General features: G+C 39.7%; 1 protein-coding gene across 1 annotated transcript in view; it reads left to right on the top strand.

The window, feature by feature from the left end:
• The window catches only part of LOC126183362 (EF-hand domain-containing family member B), a 395,037-nt gene that overhangs the window by 90,203 nt on the left and 286,210 nt on the right, over positions 1-18,624 (top strand). Inside the window, exon 3 of the mRNA XM_049925285.1 lies at positions 8,178-8,340. Within this exon, the coding sequence (XP_049781242.1) occupies positions 8,178-8,340 (163 nt within the window). The remainder of the gene's footprint in view (positions 1-8,177; positions 8,341-18,624) is intronic.

The following is an 18,624-nucleotide window of genomic DNA, read 5'->3' as shown; positions in this document are numbered from 1 at the left end:
ACCAGCCATAAAGCACCATCTGAAAGCCTTCTGCTTGGAGCCTTTTCCATGGCTTCCAGTTCTCTTGTGTGAGAAGGCGTATCACGAATTTTTATCTTCATACCCTAGTTCATCCTGATGCAGTATTTTTCTTGGGTACTTAGCACTTGTGTTCTTGTACAGTCTTGATTTTTGGGGCTCCTGTTTGGTAAAAAGCTGACATACTGCCCTGTATTCATAAGCTAAAGACCAACTGCATGTGAAAGCTTAATACTGTGTACTTCCTTACCCATATACCTTTAGGTGCAATTCACACTGCTCTTCTACACACTTACTGGGCCTGGTTTGTACTATGGTTGCCAGGTTTATGGCACATTGAAAGGGTCAGCTTTGAAATTGTTGGACCCCTTCCACCATTGGAGGATAAGACTGGCCACTGGCACCTTTCATACCAGACCTGTAGAAAGCCTCCTTGTTGAAGCAGGTATCTTCCTTCTTAGTTCCAGTGATACCAACTTTTGCTCACTTATGGAATCTTCATCTCACAGTCTTTGAATCTTCCAATTTACCAATTTCTTTTTGCATACGAGAGGTACTGACCCCACAACACTTATCCCTTGGTGGGATTAGCAGTTAGAATGTGCCTAGAGGGGTCTCTGTTTGGACCCTTTACTAACCTCCTTAGAGTGTGCTCTCCATGTTTGTCCATGCATCTGGATGACGAATAAAGACCTAAAGTTTTTCATCACCGTGACCCTTCGGTGTCTGCTGAGATGGTTGTAGTTGTTGTTGTTGTTGTTGTTGTTGTTTTCAGTCCAGAGACTGATTTGATGCAGCTCTCCATGCTACTCTATCCTGTGCAAGCTTCTTCATCTTCCATTACCTCCTGCAACCTACATCCTCCTGAATCTGCTTTGTGTAGTCATTTCTTGGTCTCCTTCTACTATTTTTACCATCCGCACTGTCCTCCAGTATTAAATTGGTGATACCTTGATGCCTCAGAATATGTCCTACCAACCGATCTCTTCTTCTAGTCAAGTTGTGCCACAAATTTTTCTTCTCCCTAATTCTACTCAATACCTCCGCATTAGTTATGTGATCTACCAATATAATCATCAGCATTCTTCTGTAGCACCACATTTTGAAAGCTTCTATTCTCTTCCTGTCCAAACTATTTATCGTCCATGTTTCACTTCCATACATGGCCCCACTCCATTCAAATACTTTCAGAAACGACTTCCTGACACTTAAATCTATGCTCGATGTTAACAAATTTCTCTTCTTCAGAAACGCTTTCCTTGCAATTGCCAGTCTACATTTTATATCCTCTCTGCTTCGACCATCATCAGTTATTTTGCTCCCCAAATAGCAAAACGAATCTACTACTTTAAGTGTCTCATTTCCTAATCTAATTCCTTCAGCATCAACCGACTTAATTCGACTACATTCCATTATCCTCATTTTGCTTTTGTTGATGTTCATCTTATATCCTCCTTTCAAGACACTGTCCACTCTGTACAATTGCTCTTCCAGGTCCTTTGCTGTCTCTGAGAGTATTACAATGTCATCTGTGAACCTCAAAGTTTTTATTTCTTCTCCATGGATCTTAATACCTACTCCTAATTTTTCCTTTGTTTCCTTTACTGCTTGCTCAATATACAAATTGAGTAACATCAGGGACAGGCTACAACCCTGTCTCACTCCCTTCCCAACCACTGCTTCCCTTTCATGCTCCTCAACTCTTATAACTGTCATCTGGTTTCTGTACAAATTGTAAATAGCCTTTCGCTCCCTGTATTTTACCCCTGCCACCTTCAGAATTTGAAATAGAGTATTCCAGTTAACATTGTCAAAAGCTTTCTCTAAGTCTACAAATGCTAGAAATGTAGTTTTGCCTTTCCTTAAACTATCTTCTATGATAAGTTGTAGGGTCAGTATTGCCTCACATATTCCAACATTTCTACAGAATCCAAACTGATCTTCCCAGACGTCTGCTTCAACTAGTTTTTCCATTTGTCTGTAAAGAATTTGTGTTATTATTTTGCAGCCATGACTTATTAAACTGATAGTTTGGTAATTTTCGCATCTGTCAACACCTGCTTTCTTTGGGATTGGAATTATTATATCGTTCTTGAAGTCTGAGGGTATTTCGCCTGTCTCATGCATCTCGCTCACCAGATGGTAGAGTTTTGTCAGGGCTGGCTCTCCCAAGACTGTCAGTAGTTATAACAGAATGTTGTCTAGTCCTGGGGCGTTGTTTCAACTCAGGTGTTTCAGTGCTCTGTCAAATTCTTCACACAGTATAATGTCTCCCATTTCATCTTCATCTACATCCTCTTCCATTTCCATAATATTGTTCTCAAGAACATTGCCCTTGTATAGACCCTCTATATACTCCTTCCACCTTTCTGCTTTTTCTTTTTTGCTTAGAACTGGGTTTCCATCTGAGCTCTTGATATTCATACAAGTGGTTCTCTATTCTCCAAAGGTCTGTTTAATTTTCCTGTAGGCAGTATCTATTTTACCCGTAGTGAGATATGCCTCTACGTCTGTACATTTGTCCTCTAGCCATCCCTGCTTAGCCATTTTGCACTTCCTGTCGATCTAATTTTTGAGGCGTTTGTATTCCTTTTTGCCTGCTTCATTTACTGCATTTTTATATTTTCTCCTTTCATCAATTAAATGCAATATTTCTTCTGTTACCCAAGGATTTCTACTAGCCCTTGCCTTTTTACCTACTTGATCCTCTGCTACCTTCACTATTTCATCCCTCAAAGCTACCCATTCTTCTTCTACTGTATTTCTTTCTTCTCTCAATCAGTCCCTAATGCTCTCCCTGAAACTCTGTACAACTTCTGGTTTAGTCAGTTTATCCAGGTCCTATCTCCTCAAATTCCCACCTTTTTGCAGTTTCTTCAGTTTTAATCTACAGTTCATACCCAATAGATTGTGGTCAGAGACCACTTCTGCCACTGGAAATGTCTTACAATTTAAAACCTGGTTCCTAAATCTCTGTCTTACCATTATATAATCTATCTGAAACCTTCCAGTACCTCCAGGCCTCTTCCATGTATACAACCTTCTTTTATGATTCTTGAACCAAGTGTTAGCTATGATTAAGTTATGCTCTGTGCAAAATTCTACCAGGCGGCTTCCTCTTTCATTCCTTACCCCCATTACATATTCACCTACAACGTTTCCTTCTCTTCCTTTTCCTACTGCCGAATTCCAGTCACCCATGACTATTAAATCTTTGTCTCCCTTCACTATCTGAATAATTTCTTTTATCTCATCATAAATTTCATCAATCTCTTCGTCACCTGCGGAGCTGGTTGGCATATAAACTTGTACTACTGTGGTAGGTGTGGGATTCGCGTCTCTTCTTGGCCACATTAGTGCATTCAGTATGCTGTTTGTAGTAGCTTACCTGCACTCCTACCGTATTTACTCAAATCTAAGCCGCACTTTTTTTCCGGTTTTTGTAATCCAAAAAACCGCCTGCGGCTTAGAATCGAGTGCAAAGCAAGCGGAAGTTCTTAAAAATGTCGGTGGGTGCCGCCACAACTTAGTTCTGCCGCCGAATATATGTAGCGCTACACAGGCATCCTTTGTAGGCACAAAGATAAATACTGGCACCAAAACCTCTGCGTCAGTAAATAAATTTAAAAAAAAAAAGGTGGAAGACAAGCTTTTTTTCTCCGCGCCGAGTTTCGACCACTGCATTTTCATACATTATCCAACGAAGTAAATACAAATTCCGTATTGTTCATCTTCGAATGTAGTAGCATTTCAATGTACTACGAAAACCCGACTGGCAACAATGTTTAGGATGTTTGTCAATATGGCCAACTCTACGTTCTGAATTTTTTCCTATCTGTGAGAAGAGTTGGTTGCTAATAGGAACTTTCATAAATTGTGAATCACATGCAGTATTCTCGTCACCATAAGAATAATACGAACATAAACATTTTGCCTTGTTCTGTTTCGTGTTTGCTGCTATCTCATTTAAATCCTGTCTGCGTAATAAACCACAAAACTAGAGTGAGACAACAGCAAACGTGGAAGAATATACATATCATGTCTTGTTTATATTCGTATTATTCTTATGCTAAACAGTGATACAGTCAGAAATGAAGCGAGCAATTGACTAGATTTTTAAATCTAAGATGACTCTAATTTCTGTGCAGAATGTAATGTACTAAAGAGGCGCCTGCAAAGATTTTCAAATGGAGAAAATTTTTCGCTAAACTCTCGTTCAGAACATCTTCTATCATACGCAGTCTATTATTTGGTTCTTGTTGATCATTATCAAAGAAAGCAGCAGTGTAAGTAACAACAAGTAGCAGTCTCTTGCCATTGTTTCGCTAATGAGACGATTCCTCTCTCTCTCTTTTTTTTTTTTTATTTGTAAGCGGCGGTAGCGCGCACAAAAGCAAGCCATGCCGCGATCGGCGACAGGCCGTAAACACGCAGTATCGGAGTACGACAAACAAAGCATGACACAGTACAGTAATGCATATTCATCGTAGAGTGACGTAAACACCTATAACAAAGAAAACTGCGCTTATCAGATCAAAGAAAAATAAGCAATCAATTCAAAACAGACGAAGCACGTGAAAAAGGAAGGATACCCGTATAAATACGGGCGGAGCGCCTGACGCATAGCAATGGCTACCTGGTAAAGCTTAACTGCTAAGCTTACGACTCGAACCAAACTACTGTAGCTGTATCGTCATTCATTCGACCTAAATTGTCTCATATTACAGTGGACCAACTTTGTTTCGATTTGGAGATGCGGCCTAAAACTTTTCTCTCCCCTTGAATTTTGAGTCTCAAATTTCAGGTGCGGCTTAGATTCGGGAAATTTTTTTTCCCTTGATTTCGAGTCTCATTTTTCAGGTGCGGCTTAGATTCGAGTGCAGCTTAGACTCGAGTAAATACGATATTTCTTTATTCAGTATTACACCTACTCCTGCATTACCCGTATTTGATTTTGTATTTATAACCCTGTATTCACCTGACCAGAAGTCTTGTTCCTCCTGCCACCAAACTTCACTAATTACCACTATATCTAACTTCAGCCTATCCATTCCCCTTTTTAAATTTTCTAACCTACTTGACCGATTAAGGAATATGACATTCCACACTCCGATACGCAGAACGCCAGTTTTCTTTCTCCTGAAAACGACGTCCTCCTGAGTAGTCCCCGCCCGGAGATCCGAATGGGCAACTGTTTTACCTCCAGAATATTTTACCCAAGAGGAGGCCATCATCATTCAACCATACAGTAAAGCTGCATGCCCTTGGGAAAAAATTACGACTGTAGTTTCCCCTTGCTTTCAACCGTTCACAGTACCAGCACAGCAAGGCCGTTTTGGTTAGTTTTACAAGGCCAGATCAGTCAATTATCCAGACTGTTGTCCCAACTATTGAAAAGGCTGCTGCCCCTCTTCAGGAACCACACGTTTGTCTGGCCTCTCAACAGATACCCCTCCATTGTGGTTGCACCTATGGTATGGCTATCTGTATTGCTGGGGCACACAAGCCTCTCCACCAATGTCAAGGTCCATGGTTCATGGTGGGAGAGTGAGATGATTCTAGGCGACAAATTAGTGACAAATTATTGTTGATATGTGTTCCATTGTAATATATTAATTTATTTTTCTTCTGACTACATCCAAGGAACTTTCAGTGAATAGCACAACAGTTTGCATTTATTGCAGGAGCTTTGAAACTGTACATTCATTGTGGGTATCTGATTACAACAAAATAATACAATAAAACAATTTTCATATACTTTCTTCTTTGATGATTTTCGATCTCTTCTTCCCTGAGGAACCACTTTAGGATCTGCGTTATGTTGGAAACTTCATGACATACTTGCTGTGGCATAAAAGCATCTGCCGGTTATCTACAACTGTTGCACACCACCCAAAGACTACCTCAAATCAGTAACAATACAAACAAAATATCTGCACTAACATAGCATATCTTTTGTAAAATATGTGGACCTGTGTCGTATTTCACATATCCCCGTAGAAAAATGAGACAGTTACTCGTTTGTATGTGATGACAAGAGTACATAAAACTTCACATATATGACTCTTAGGGAAATATATCAAATTTAACCGTGAAAAAATTCTGAATCCATACATGTGCTACCCTAAAAAATTAGACTGCATACTACATTTACTTAAGTAACTTAATCCAAACATTATATATTGAGACAGTGATCATGTATGTGATGCTATGTTTGTGTGAATATGTGTGTATCTTCGTTCTATTTTGCCTTATGCCCAGAAGTTTATATTAGTAGCAATCCTTGTGCTGTGCCTACTTGCAGCTCAGTATCTCCTTTATATGATGAGTAGCAATGTATCCTTTTCATAAAATTTGTGTTATTCAATCCTGGACTTCATATTGCTTTATATATTGGTGTTGGTTTCTACAAAGGGATTTTGTAATGTTCCAAATTCACTATATGCTATGGTTAGTTTTGTATAAGTTATCTTTAGTGGTGGTTAAGTTACCTTAGTTTTAGCAGTCAAGTTAATTACTCACTGCAGCTTAACTAAAAGTTTCAAGATCAAGTAAGAAGTGATTCTAGCTAATCTACCCTCATAATAGTTTAGTCCACGTGTCTGTACGAATTGAAGCAATCTGTGAATTCTCTCTCTCTCTCTCTCTCTCTCTCTCTCTCTCACACACACACACACACACACACACACACACACACACACACTGTGTGTGTGTGTGTGTGTGTGTGTGTGTGTGTGTGTGTGTGTGTGTGTGTGTGAAGTCTTTGGTTGCATCCGGATGTGTAGTAGTCTCTCCAACATCAATAAACTCATGATAATATTGATTTTACAGATATTTATTTTTATACTCATCAGATTTTACCTGCCACTAACATTAGTAATGTCTGTATATTTCAAAAAATTGCCTGAAATTATCCCTAGCCTGGAACACTACAACGTTCAAACTCCTTCTGGACATTGGCGCGTGGGTGAGTCTAGTCAAAAGTGTGATCCTGGCATTTGTTAAGTCACACATTTACATGCACTGTATATCGTTTGTATAAACAAGGCTAAAGGAAGACTGGACGATGTGTCTCTTATTTTTCCCAATCGTGTAAGTATTAGTATATTTAAAAACAAAGATGATGTGACTTACCAAATGAAAGCGTTGGTATGTTGATAGACACACAAATACAAACACACACACAAAATTCAAGCTGTCGCAACCCACAGTTGCTTCATCAGGAAAGAGGGAAGGAGAGGGAAAGACGAAAGGATGTGGGTTTTAAGGGAGAGGTAAAGGAGTCATTCCAATCCCGGGAGCGGAAAGACTTACCTTAGGGGAAAAAAAAGGACAGGTATAGACTCTCTCTCTCGCGCGCGCGCGCGCCCACACACACACACACACACACACACACACACACACACACACACATATCCATCTGCACATATACAGACACAAGCAGACACTTGTAAAGATGCCAATCCTGGGAGCGGAAAGACTTACCTTAGGGGGAAAAAAGGACAGGTATACACTCGTGCATACACATACCCATCCGCACATATATAGACACAAGCAGACATTTGTAAAGGCCTTTACAAATGTCTGCTTGTGTCTGTACATGTGCAGATGGATATGTGTGTGTGTGCGAGTGTATACCTGTCCTTTTTTCCCTCTAAGGTAAGTCTTTCCGCTCCCGGGATTGGAATGACTCCTTTCCCTCTCCCTTAAAACCCACAGCCTTTTGTCTTCCCCTCTCCTTCCCTCTTTCCTGATGAAGCAACCGTGGGTTGCAAAAGCTTGAATTTTGTGTGTGTGTGTTTGTGTTTATTTGTGTGTCTATCAACCTACCGACGCTTTCGTTTGGTAAGTCACATCATCTTTGTTTTTAGATATATTTTTCCCACGTGGAATGTTTCTCTCTATTATATTAGTATATTTATGTGTTTTTGATATGTAGAGTGATTGAACAAAAATGAACGAAGGACTACTATAGTTATTACATCTTCTGCTTTGTAACTGCTAATTATTTCCTCTTGTTCAGAGATGAACACAATAAAAGGAATCTTCAATGAAGCATTTATGGAAACAAAAGCAAACACTAATTGCATATTATAGAAAATAAATTAGTTAATAAACCCTTACTTTGTAAACAAGAAATAATTTTTTAAACTTTTTAGGTACGTGCAATGATACAGCCTCCACTTAAGTCAGCATTTCAGGAACTGAAAGAGGAGCTAGAGGAAATAGCGCATGCCAAAGGTCATAGTGCTCCTACAAGTCACTACCTGCTGCCAAGTAGAGATATATATGAAAAGACTTATGGAATCAGTACAAAATCAGGTAAGGGAGTAGCTGAAAATCTTTACAGCAGGTAAGGGAGTAACTGAAATTCTTTGCAGCAGCCAGCAGATGACAGAAAATCTTGGTGTACTGTAAAAACAGTACACGTCTTGGAATCCACTGTAGGAAGCGGGAAATTTGAATAGTGTGCATTGAATTGAACTGTTGTTTTCAGCTTTTAATTGTGAAAAAAGAAATAAAAATTTCTGTCAATGACAAATTTGTCATTATCAGAGAGTCTTGGAAAACTGCTAGGCCAGTGGCACAATGCCTAAGAGTTATGTGCAGATGACTTACATGTGGGCAGTGGTATTATGTTTGTTACTTCTTATACATACTTTTGTGTAAACTCTACCTTGCACATAAACTGTAGTATAGTCTTTGGTATATTAATGTCCAAAATCTAAACTTGTAAGCAGAAGAAAAATTTTAAATTTAGACGTGTTGCATGTTATATTATTTTGATTTTATTTCGATAGTTCAAAAGGTAAAGGAAACAACTATTTCCTTCACAGTTCTTGTCTACAGTGACTTATGCACCTCCTAATTCTTTTAGGGGACATTCTACAGACAGAGCATCTGTGTGTTGTTGGGCTGTGGACTGTATGTGGCTAGTTCATGATCTGGAAGCACTTGGGTTTGGCAGCTGGCAGTCAGACTATGAGTGTTTCTGTTTGTTGTTTTTTGTTCCTCTTTGCAATACAATAAAAAATGATGTAGAGCTGAAAGAATATAATTCTCTTGAATGCTAGCTTCATTTCAATTAATTGAGTCTTGAAGTGAGAGGGTCAAGTGCACGAGTAATGAAGTGAAACAGTCCAATGAACAGTAATTGTTTATTGTCTGTAATGACAGTTCATACCACAAACAACTAGGTCATACTCATACAAAAATGAAAATATTATAACACTTGTTTTGCACTAGAATTTGTCATTTCCCAAAATGTTAACAGTGATTTACAGTTATTAAAGATGAACAGTCGACAAAACAAAACTGTTAGCACAAAAAAGGAAGTCCCATATCAGACATTCTCAACATATACAGCCATGTCACAAATTGTGGTAGCACATTCAGCAACATATTATCATACCAGCGAGATGTACCACACACTCAGTGGAAAATAATGCCAGTTAAACATTATACATGGAAGTATAGGACGTCAGCAATGATCTCAAAACTTTAGTGATCTGATGTCCAGAGTTAAATGCAGTCTGAAGGAGGTGTTAGCTTAGCTGTGCAGGTAACACAAAGTCAAAGGCTTCCTCATCACTCATTGAATCAAGAGTTTGGTTCTGCCATCTGGCCAATATTTTTTGTCTCTGTCGTGGTTGGTGCCAATGGCTTTTCTGTGGTTGCTTCTCTTGTCGTTATAAGAACAACTCTGGCACATATTATTTGTAATCTTTAAGAGAAGTATTTTAATACATGCTAACAAAAATTAAATCAAAGAATTCATAAAATTCTAAACAAAATTTACCCAAGTTGTTTTTAGGATGCTCATTTTATAGGAACGAGAGAATATTATTATTTTGAGGAGTAAGTAATTTTAGATCAATCAGACTTTTATTAAAATTTTATCTTTTACCAAATTCGAATTACAAGTGTATGAGAGAGTAACTACGTACCTAATTATTCAATTCTTTGGCGCAACTGAAACCAGTAATGATGTACTTTTTTTCAAGTTACACACTCTAATATGTTCCAAGGTCAACAGGAATCCTTTTGCCCTTTTGTTCAGGTATATTAAGATTCATTATCACTCTCAGTTTTGATATAATCAGGTGAAAATTAAGTTGCTGAAGATAAAGTTTAAGCATAAAACAGTTCACAGAAGTAGCAGATGGAATGGGAAAGCAGATGCAACAGAAAAAAAATACTAGGCTGAAATTGAGTGAGAGAGGATAAATACTTAATGATGAGATCATAAATTTTGGTCTCAAAGCAAATTTACAAATATGCTGGGAAGATTATGTTCAACTATTCGGCATAGAATATCTGAATAAGTCATTTAAATTCTTTAAGACAATATTTATTAAAATCTGGTTGGAGGTGTATAATGATCCAAAAAAGACTTGCAGCTAATAAGACTGCATGGTTTCCTAATTGGCAGTACAAGTGTAGAATATGGTTTTCCAATGGAAATTGTGTTTCATTTCTCCCTAAATTTCAAGAAAAATATAACTCACTAATTTTGGTGATCTGTTGATCTGCGGATGAGAAACTACAGACACCAGGTGATGGAATGCACTAACTGCCTAACTGCAGCTATAATTCTATTTGAAAAAATGACTGTTTATGTTCTTATTTGACTTTGTTGTTAATTTATCCAAATGATGCTATTATTATTGAAAATGATTTTGAATACAGAGGAAAGGTGCCTATTATGGGAAAGTTTGTTACTGTGAGACAGTTAGATTCTGACTAAAGTAAGCACTCAGCTATGTTGGGAGTATCAGAAATTAGGTCTCACAGTGCCTGAGGTGTGGAGCTGATGACAATAAGCCCATTGCAGAGCTGGACCTTGTCAAGAATCCTTTATTTTAAAAGTGTTGAATTCCATGTTTTTAGGTGTACGTGCATGTAGGGCTTATTAACTAAAGTTGAGTAGCTGTTACATCAATATTAATGAGTCACAAAGTACTCTTGTGTGTGTGTGTGTGTGTGTGTGTGTGTGTGTGTGTGTGTGTGTGTGTGTGTGTGTGTGTGTTTTTTTTGTGTGTGTGTGTTCGTTCGTTCGTTCGTTTGTTTGTTCCCCTACCACCACTAGGTGAGTAGATTTTTTTTATCTGTCCATTTACATTACATTACCAATAATTCGTTATTTCAGTTACTATATAATATGAGGATAATTTCAGCTTTCCATCCTAATAGCTGGATTCAGCCTCATATTTAAGTGATTTGACAATTTTGTGAACTTTGTGAAGCCATTTTGTGGTGATCCTGTTTGGTAAATTTTGAAGGACATCATATCATATTTGTGTGATAGACAAAATAAAAGAAGATAGTGTCCACATCTGCTAGACAAAGTAAGAGAAAACAGTGTCCATATCATTTTTTCACCTCATTCCACACATAAAATGCAGCCTCTTGTGTGGAATTTATGTAACTGTTAAAACACATCATTGTCAGGTGGTATAAACTTGGTGGACAAATAACATAGGTCAAGTTGTAACCTCATTTTTGATTACAATGTTATTTGAAATGGCCTGCTTGACAGTAGTAACAAAGGAAAGTGCTATAAATGGCCTCTGGAAAACTGGTCTCTTCCCATGTAACAGACATATACTTAGAGACAATGACTTTGTAATACACTAGCAGTTTGACATAAAATATGCAAAGAATGGAATAAATGTGAATCCAAAAGGTATCTGGCCAAATTCCAAAATCAGCAAGCCTCACCAAGAGTCATCAGCTCTAGTAAAATCAGCTTTCTGACTCTGTTAAGCAGCTAACATTGTTTTGATTCTGGGCACATTTGAAACTATTCGAAGAGAAGAAAACTGTAGCAGTAGCAAAGGGGATAGAAGCAAAAGTTAGTTCTTAGAAAAGAAAAAGAGAAAAACTCAAGAAACCTAAACTTCCAATAATTCAGAGTCTGATACATAGTTTATTGAGGACACTTCAGATGTGCAATCTGAAGGAGAACACACTGAATGCATACGAGGTGGAATCCAAAATTTTCGGGACTGGTGCTGCCATCTGGAAAGTAGTAGTAGTAGTAGTAGTAGTAGTAGATCTTTGCACCACTAGGTGGTGGGAACTGCATATCTGATGAGTTAGTGTGCGGAGTGGCATTGAGCTGGAAGGATGTGTTATGTGTCCACAGTGATTTCCATAATACTCTGTGTTTGGTGTGTGGCAATTTTACGATGGATTCGCAAACAGAACAGCACGTGTGTATCAAATTCTGTGCAAATCTCGAGAAAAGTGTTACGGAGACCCTTGCAATGATTCAAGTGTTTGGGGGACAGAGCATGAGCTGTACACATGTGTTTGAGTGGCATGCTTGGTTCAGGGCCGGCCGTACAGACATCGAAGATGATGCTCACACTGGAAGGCCCTTTAGCCGCACAGCGCCAGTTATTGTTTCCAAACTTCAACAGTTGGTTCATGTGGTTCAACACCGAACCATTCAAGACCTTGCAGATGAAGTAGGTATTGGTTACGGGACAAGTCAATGAATATTGACTGATGAATTGGGCATGCATCGTGTCGCCACAAAATTTGTGCCAAGGATCTTGATTGCCGATCAGAAGGCACAGCATGTTGAAGTGTGCACAGACCTCCATCAGACCACATCTGATGATGCAAACTTCTTGTCATGTGCTATCACCGGGGATGATAGCTGGATTTACGGTTATGATCCAGAGACAAAACAACATTCATCCCAGTGGAAGAGCCCAGGCTCTCAAAGACCCAACAAACTAAGACAGGTGAAGAGCAAAGAGAAGGATCATCATCTTCTTTGATACCAAGGGAATTGTTTGCAAAGAATTCGTCCCATCCAACCAGACAGTGAATTCCGCATACTACTGTGACATTTTGTGATGGCTCCATGAAAATGTGCTGCGACAACGGCCCAAACTTTGATGTCCTGGGAACTGGCTGCTGCATCATGACAACATGCCCTGTCACACTCCTTGTTCACCAGGACGTTTTTGGCAAAAAATAACATGGTGGTTGTACCTCACCCATCATGGGCACCTTGCAACTTCACACTATTCCCAAAACAAATTCAAGTTGAAAGGCCATCGGTTCAACACTCTAGAGAGGATTCAAGAAGCTTAGCAGGTGGTGATAAACACCCTCAAAGAACAGGACTTCCAGAAAATGTTTGACCAGTGGCAGAAGTGCTGGGACCGGTGTGTAAGTGCAGATGGGAACTACTTTGAGGGGACCAATAACCTTTGCAGCTCGGGTCCCTTCAACCCCACAAACCAACCAACCAACTACTTTGAGGGTGATGGTGACCATTAGTGCAAAGGGAAGGTTTTCAACAGATGGCAGCACCAGGCCTGAAAAGTTTGGATAGCACCTCATATTTTGCAGTGGTTGTTTCTCTGAAGGCTGACAGAGAGAAATGGGCACAGTGCATAGAATGCTATCCCTATGTTCCTGAAGAATGTTATCTTGAAAAAGAGCTTTTATAAGTCCTGAATGCACTTCTTTTGCACAGTAAACACAGAAAATGTCAGAATGGCTGTAGGGAAGAGAGTATTATTATTTTAGGATTTATCTGTTCTTATATTGGTTGATATGAAGTGTTTTCTCTGACTGCATCATTTTAGCATATGTTTTCTAATTCAAATGGACTTCTTTGTTCTTTTATTTCAAATTTATATTTATTAAGTGTTAAGTAGAATGAATTCAATAAATAAAATTTAAGGTGCAATGATTTTATGTAGATTTCCTTTTAACAAACATACAGTTATATCAAATATTGTAAAACAAAGTAGCTGGCTGGAGCGGCCAAGCGGTTCTAGGCGCTACAGTCTGGAACCGTGTGACCACTATGGTCGCAGGTTCGAATCCTGCCTCGGGCATGGATGTGTGTGGTGTCCTTAGCTTAGTTAGATTTAAGTAGTTCTAAGTTCAAGGGGACTCATGACCTCAGAAGTTAAGTCCCATAGTGCTCAGAGCCATTTGTAAAACAAAGTAGAGTAACATTAGATGAGGAAAGTTTCACATCATGGCTGAGGTTAGTATTAGGTCCACCCACCGTTAGCATCAGTTACCTACCTTATCCAGTGAGGTATGGAAGCAGTCAGCCTCTGGATATATGTCCCATCATCTGTGAGGCTCTCCTATGTATCCAACATTAGGCCCCACAGTTGGTCAGATGTTCATGGGGGCCAGTGTCGGCCAGTGTTAAGTTCATGTGATGCTTCACAATTATTAATGGGATTCAAGTTCAGCCCTTAAACAAGCCACTTGATCAGGTCGACATCAGTCTTTTATGGCAACCATTGCTGAGTGAATGATTCGATTCGTGTGAACTGGTGAGTGGTCCTTCTGAACTGAATCACTCCATTGGGATAGTGCATCCTCACACTTGGCATTATAGTATACTTCATGATGTGCACATAATGATCCACAGTGAGAAGGCCATAAATTTGGTGAAGTATCCCCATCCTATCTGACGATAGCTGCTCCCAGCATGAGACTGTGATGCTGCTAACACACAAATGTTGCACCACATAGTGTTAGTTGTCATGTGCTCCCAGTGGCCGAAAGATCATCACTGAACCCTCATTCACTGAGCTAAATATTGACTAATGTGGAAAGATGATGTGGTGCCAGTCAAGGTGCACACCATGGTCTACAGTCAGTTCAGAAAAGGCAAGCATATAGAGTTTGTGATCATCAGAGAAGGCCTTTTTATTGGCAGTCCTATGGGCTCTAAGCCCAGCATCCAGTCAGGCATTGCAAACAGTTAATGAGCATGCAGGTAAATTGGTTTCTTTCATAAGCTGGATGGCATTCAAAAACAGATTTTCATATAGGTGTCAGCTAACATGCTGCCTTGATCCTTGCTGAGGCATCAACATTTTTCATTAGCCTGATTCTTGAAGCCGGCCAATTATCTCTGTCTCATGCCACCTCTATATTCACTTCTGCATAGAGCACGTAAGTGCCCTCCGCCACACACCGTTGGGTGGCTTGTGGAGTATAAATGTAGATGTAAATGTAGATGTAGAGCGAGATTGAACAAAATAGCTGGCTGCCATTTCATGTGCTCTAAAACTGCCATACTTGATGAGTCCCATGAATCTCATGGCCTGCATATTCTGACTGTCATATACCCATCTTGTTCAGCATCTATCTGCTGTATCCATGCTATGCTTGCAATACATCAGCAAACAATACGATTGTAAAACAAAATGGTATTGAAGGGACATGAAACCTAATTACTTCATTGGAATTCTGGATCCTCAAATGCTACATGCAGTTACCATGTAACTGTACAGATTTGTTCTTGTTTGTTTCCTCCAGGCAGTATCATCTCAACATTTCAAACAGATATAAGTATGTGATGTTTGAAATTTTCCCGGCGTACTGATTGTTCCATAAAAACACGGGAGAACTGCTGTAAGTCAGTAACATCTTGCCACGATATTTCAGCACAGTCTTTTGCCCATCTTCAGGTGACTACAGCTGTAGAAGTACTGGTGAATACGTGCTGAGATCTGCTATTTAAAGCCAAAGGGGGCTGCATTGCGCAGGCGCTGTGCATGTACTGTTTAGCGTACGTGTTCACAACTCCGTGCGCTGCGCCTGGCGCCCTCCGCGGTGAAAATTTGGCATTTTGGTATCAGATCGATCTTCATCTTTATACCGATAACTACGTTGACTACGAAGTTTCTCTACAACGGGATTCCAAGCTGAATTTAACTGGTAACCGCTATCTCGATTGATAAGAGTCTCGCTGTGTGATAATTTTACTTCTATGGATTCATTTATAATTGAACTCCAGAAATTTGATGTTTGAGCCACAATTTTTGTATCATTGTAATTCATAGAGTGGCTAGTAGAAATGCAATGTTCAGCAATTGCGGACTTGGTGGGTTGGAGAAGACGAGTATGCCGCTGGTGTTCCACAATACGTTCCTGCACCGTTCTTGTTGTCAGCCTTATATATGACTTGCCGCAATCACACAGAATCTTGTAGACACCTGATTTACGTAAGCCCAGGTCATCCTTAACGGATATCACCAGTGATGATATTTTAGGAGGAGGGCGAAAGATGACTCTAACTTGATGCTTCTCCAATATTCTACCTATCTGTGACGAGATGTTCCCAATAAAATGTAGATAAGCCGTTGACCTGAAGACCTCTTCTTCTTCCTTGTTGCGTCGTTTGTGGGACTGCATAGCTCTGTTCACTTGCTTAGTTGAAAAGCCATTCATCAGGAATACTTTTTGCAGGTGTTTCAGTTCCGCTTGAAGACTGTCGACGTCAGAAATAGTATGGGCATGGTGGATTAATGTTTTAAGGACACCCATTGTTTGTGCCGGATGGTGGCAACTGGTAGCTTGCAGATACAAATCTGTATGGGTCGGTTTCCTATACACCGAATGACCAAGTGTGCCATCATTCTTGCGCCGTACCAGAACCTCTAAAAATGGCAAACAACCATCTTTCTCAGTTTCCATAGTGAACTTAATATTTTCATGTATGGAATGCATATGATGTAAAAATTCCTGGAGACGGTCCACACCATGAGGCCATACTATAAAGGTGTCATCCACGTAATTCCAAAACACTGTCGGTTTAAAAGTAGCAGAGTTGAGAGCTCTCTCTTCAAAATCTTCCATAAAAAGATTTGCCACCAGGGGAGACAAAGGACTCCCCATGGTGACACCATCAGATTGTTCATAAAATTCATTGTTGAATGTAAAATATGTAGAAGAGAGAGTACGCTCAAACAACGTTGTAATATCTGCATCAAACATATTACCGATCCGGCGTAATGAATCTACAAGAGGCACCTTGGTAAAGAGAGAAACCACGTCCAGGCTGACCAGCAAGTCGTTACTTTGCAGCTGTAAAGACTGAATACGGCTGATAAAATCACTAGAGTTTTTTATGTGATGAGGGCATTTGCCTATAACTGGTTTAAGCAGTGATGATGCCAGAAATTTTGCTAGGTCGTAGGTGGCTGCCCCAATGTTGCTCACGATCGGACGTAATGGTACACCGCGGAGGGCGCCAGGCGTAGCGCACGGAGTTGTGAACGCGCACGCTAAACAGTACATGCGCAGCGCATGCGCAATGCAGCACCCTTTGGTTTTAAATAGCAGATCTCAGCACGTATTCGGCAGTACTTCTACAGCTGTAGTCACCTGAAGATGGGCAAAAGACTTTGTGCCGAAATATCGTGGCAAGATGTTACTGACTTACGGCGGTTCTCCCGTGTTTTTATGGAACAGATATAAGTATGTTTTATGTGCAGTAATAATATACAGCCACAGAAAATCAAAAATATCTGTAAGTAAAATCATTACAATAAGAATGGAACAAATACACTGCTAAAAGTGCATTCATGTGATGCTGCCATCAGTGCCAGTGTGTGTTGCATTATCACTGCTGCTGAGCTGTACACAGCTGAAGATACCCAAGATTATCAAGACATGCAGACAGTATTGCTGTGTCAACTGTATCAATAAAAATTTACCATTGATGCTGCAAGTGAGATTGTTAGGTAACACACAACACTCCTCTGAATGTTTGTATTTGATAAGCAAAATCTGCTCATATTAAATTTTAACAATTCAACAATTCTCTTCTCAATATGCTGCAGTCACCACAGATGCTTACTGCAGTGGCAACATCGCTGACAGACCAGCAATGCAGCTTGCCAACTCGTCTGCGAAGTGTGGCCGACATAAGAGCGTTTACAAGCAAGTACCACAGTTGACAAAAATCATGTAGGTGTGGCCAAAGTCCATCAGAGGTCATCAACCAGCAGCAGGGGAAGGGGGCACGACAATCAGTGAACTATTTCCTGGTGATCACGTGTGTGCAAATCGTTCCGGAAATATCCTTCCACCCGGGGATAGATAAGTCAGCGCCTGGCTGTTCAGCGGGCAGTTCTCGACTCACCAAATGCAGAGAAGATCAACCAGTCCAGCAATGTGCCACCTCAATCATCCTCTCTTCCACAACGATCGTGATACATCTCTTCCATCATGTTAGGCTATCTATCAGCCACTAACAGCCAACTTCGATCTGGAACAGTTCTTTGGGTATAGAGTCGAAGGGAACTGTGATTATAGGTTAGTTGTTATTTGGTTGATCTCCAGAAGGGATCCTTATTGTTTTTTGTTTTAGAAGAATGGTTTACCATTAGTGGTTTATTGTAGTTTCCTTAATAAAAAAAGTTGGCAAAATGAGTTGGTTCTTGGTCTGTAAATTTAGCACAATATATTACTCTTTCAAGTACCACAAAACTTGGACATTAGTCACTCAGTAAACTGCAAAATTAAAGTCCCTAAGACCTTGACTCTTTCTGAGTAACTGAATATGAAATTCATTTTCACTGTGGTCCATCTCTGCAACAAAATATGAATAAAGACAGAATAAACAATGTGAGGGAGAGAGACACATACTAGAGAGAACAGCATAAATGATTTGATCACAAGAAGACTACAGGGCACCCACTACAGCACTTAGGATAGAACTTGTGAAAGAGCATTTGGCAGTTAGCAAGCTTATCTAAACTGAAGAAGTTTTAATTAAGGTATTGTGCCAGAGCATAGCATTTATAATGGTATAGGCATCAA

Source organism: Schistocerca cancellata, chromosome 1 (assembly GCF_023864275.1).
Source record: "Schistocerca cancellata isolate TAMUIC-IGC-003103 chromosome 1, iqSchCanc2.1, whole genome shotgun sequence".
Classification (NCBI taxonomy): Eukaryota; Metazoa; Arthropoda; class Insecta; order Orthoptera; family Acrididae; genus Schistocerca; species Schistocerca cancellata.
This window is presented reverse-complemented; position numbering and strand designations above follow the sequence as displayed.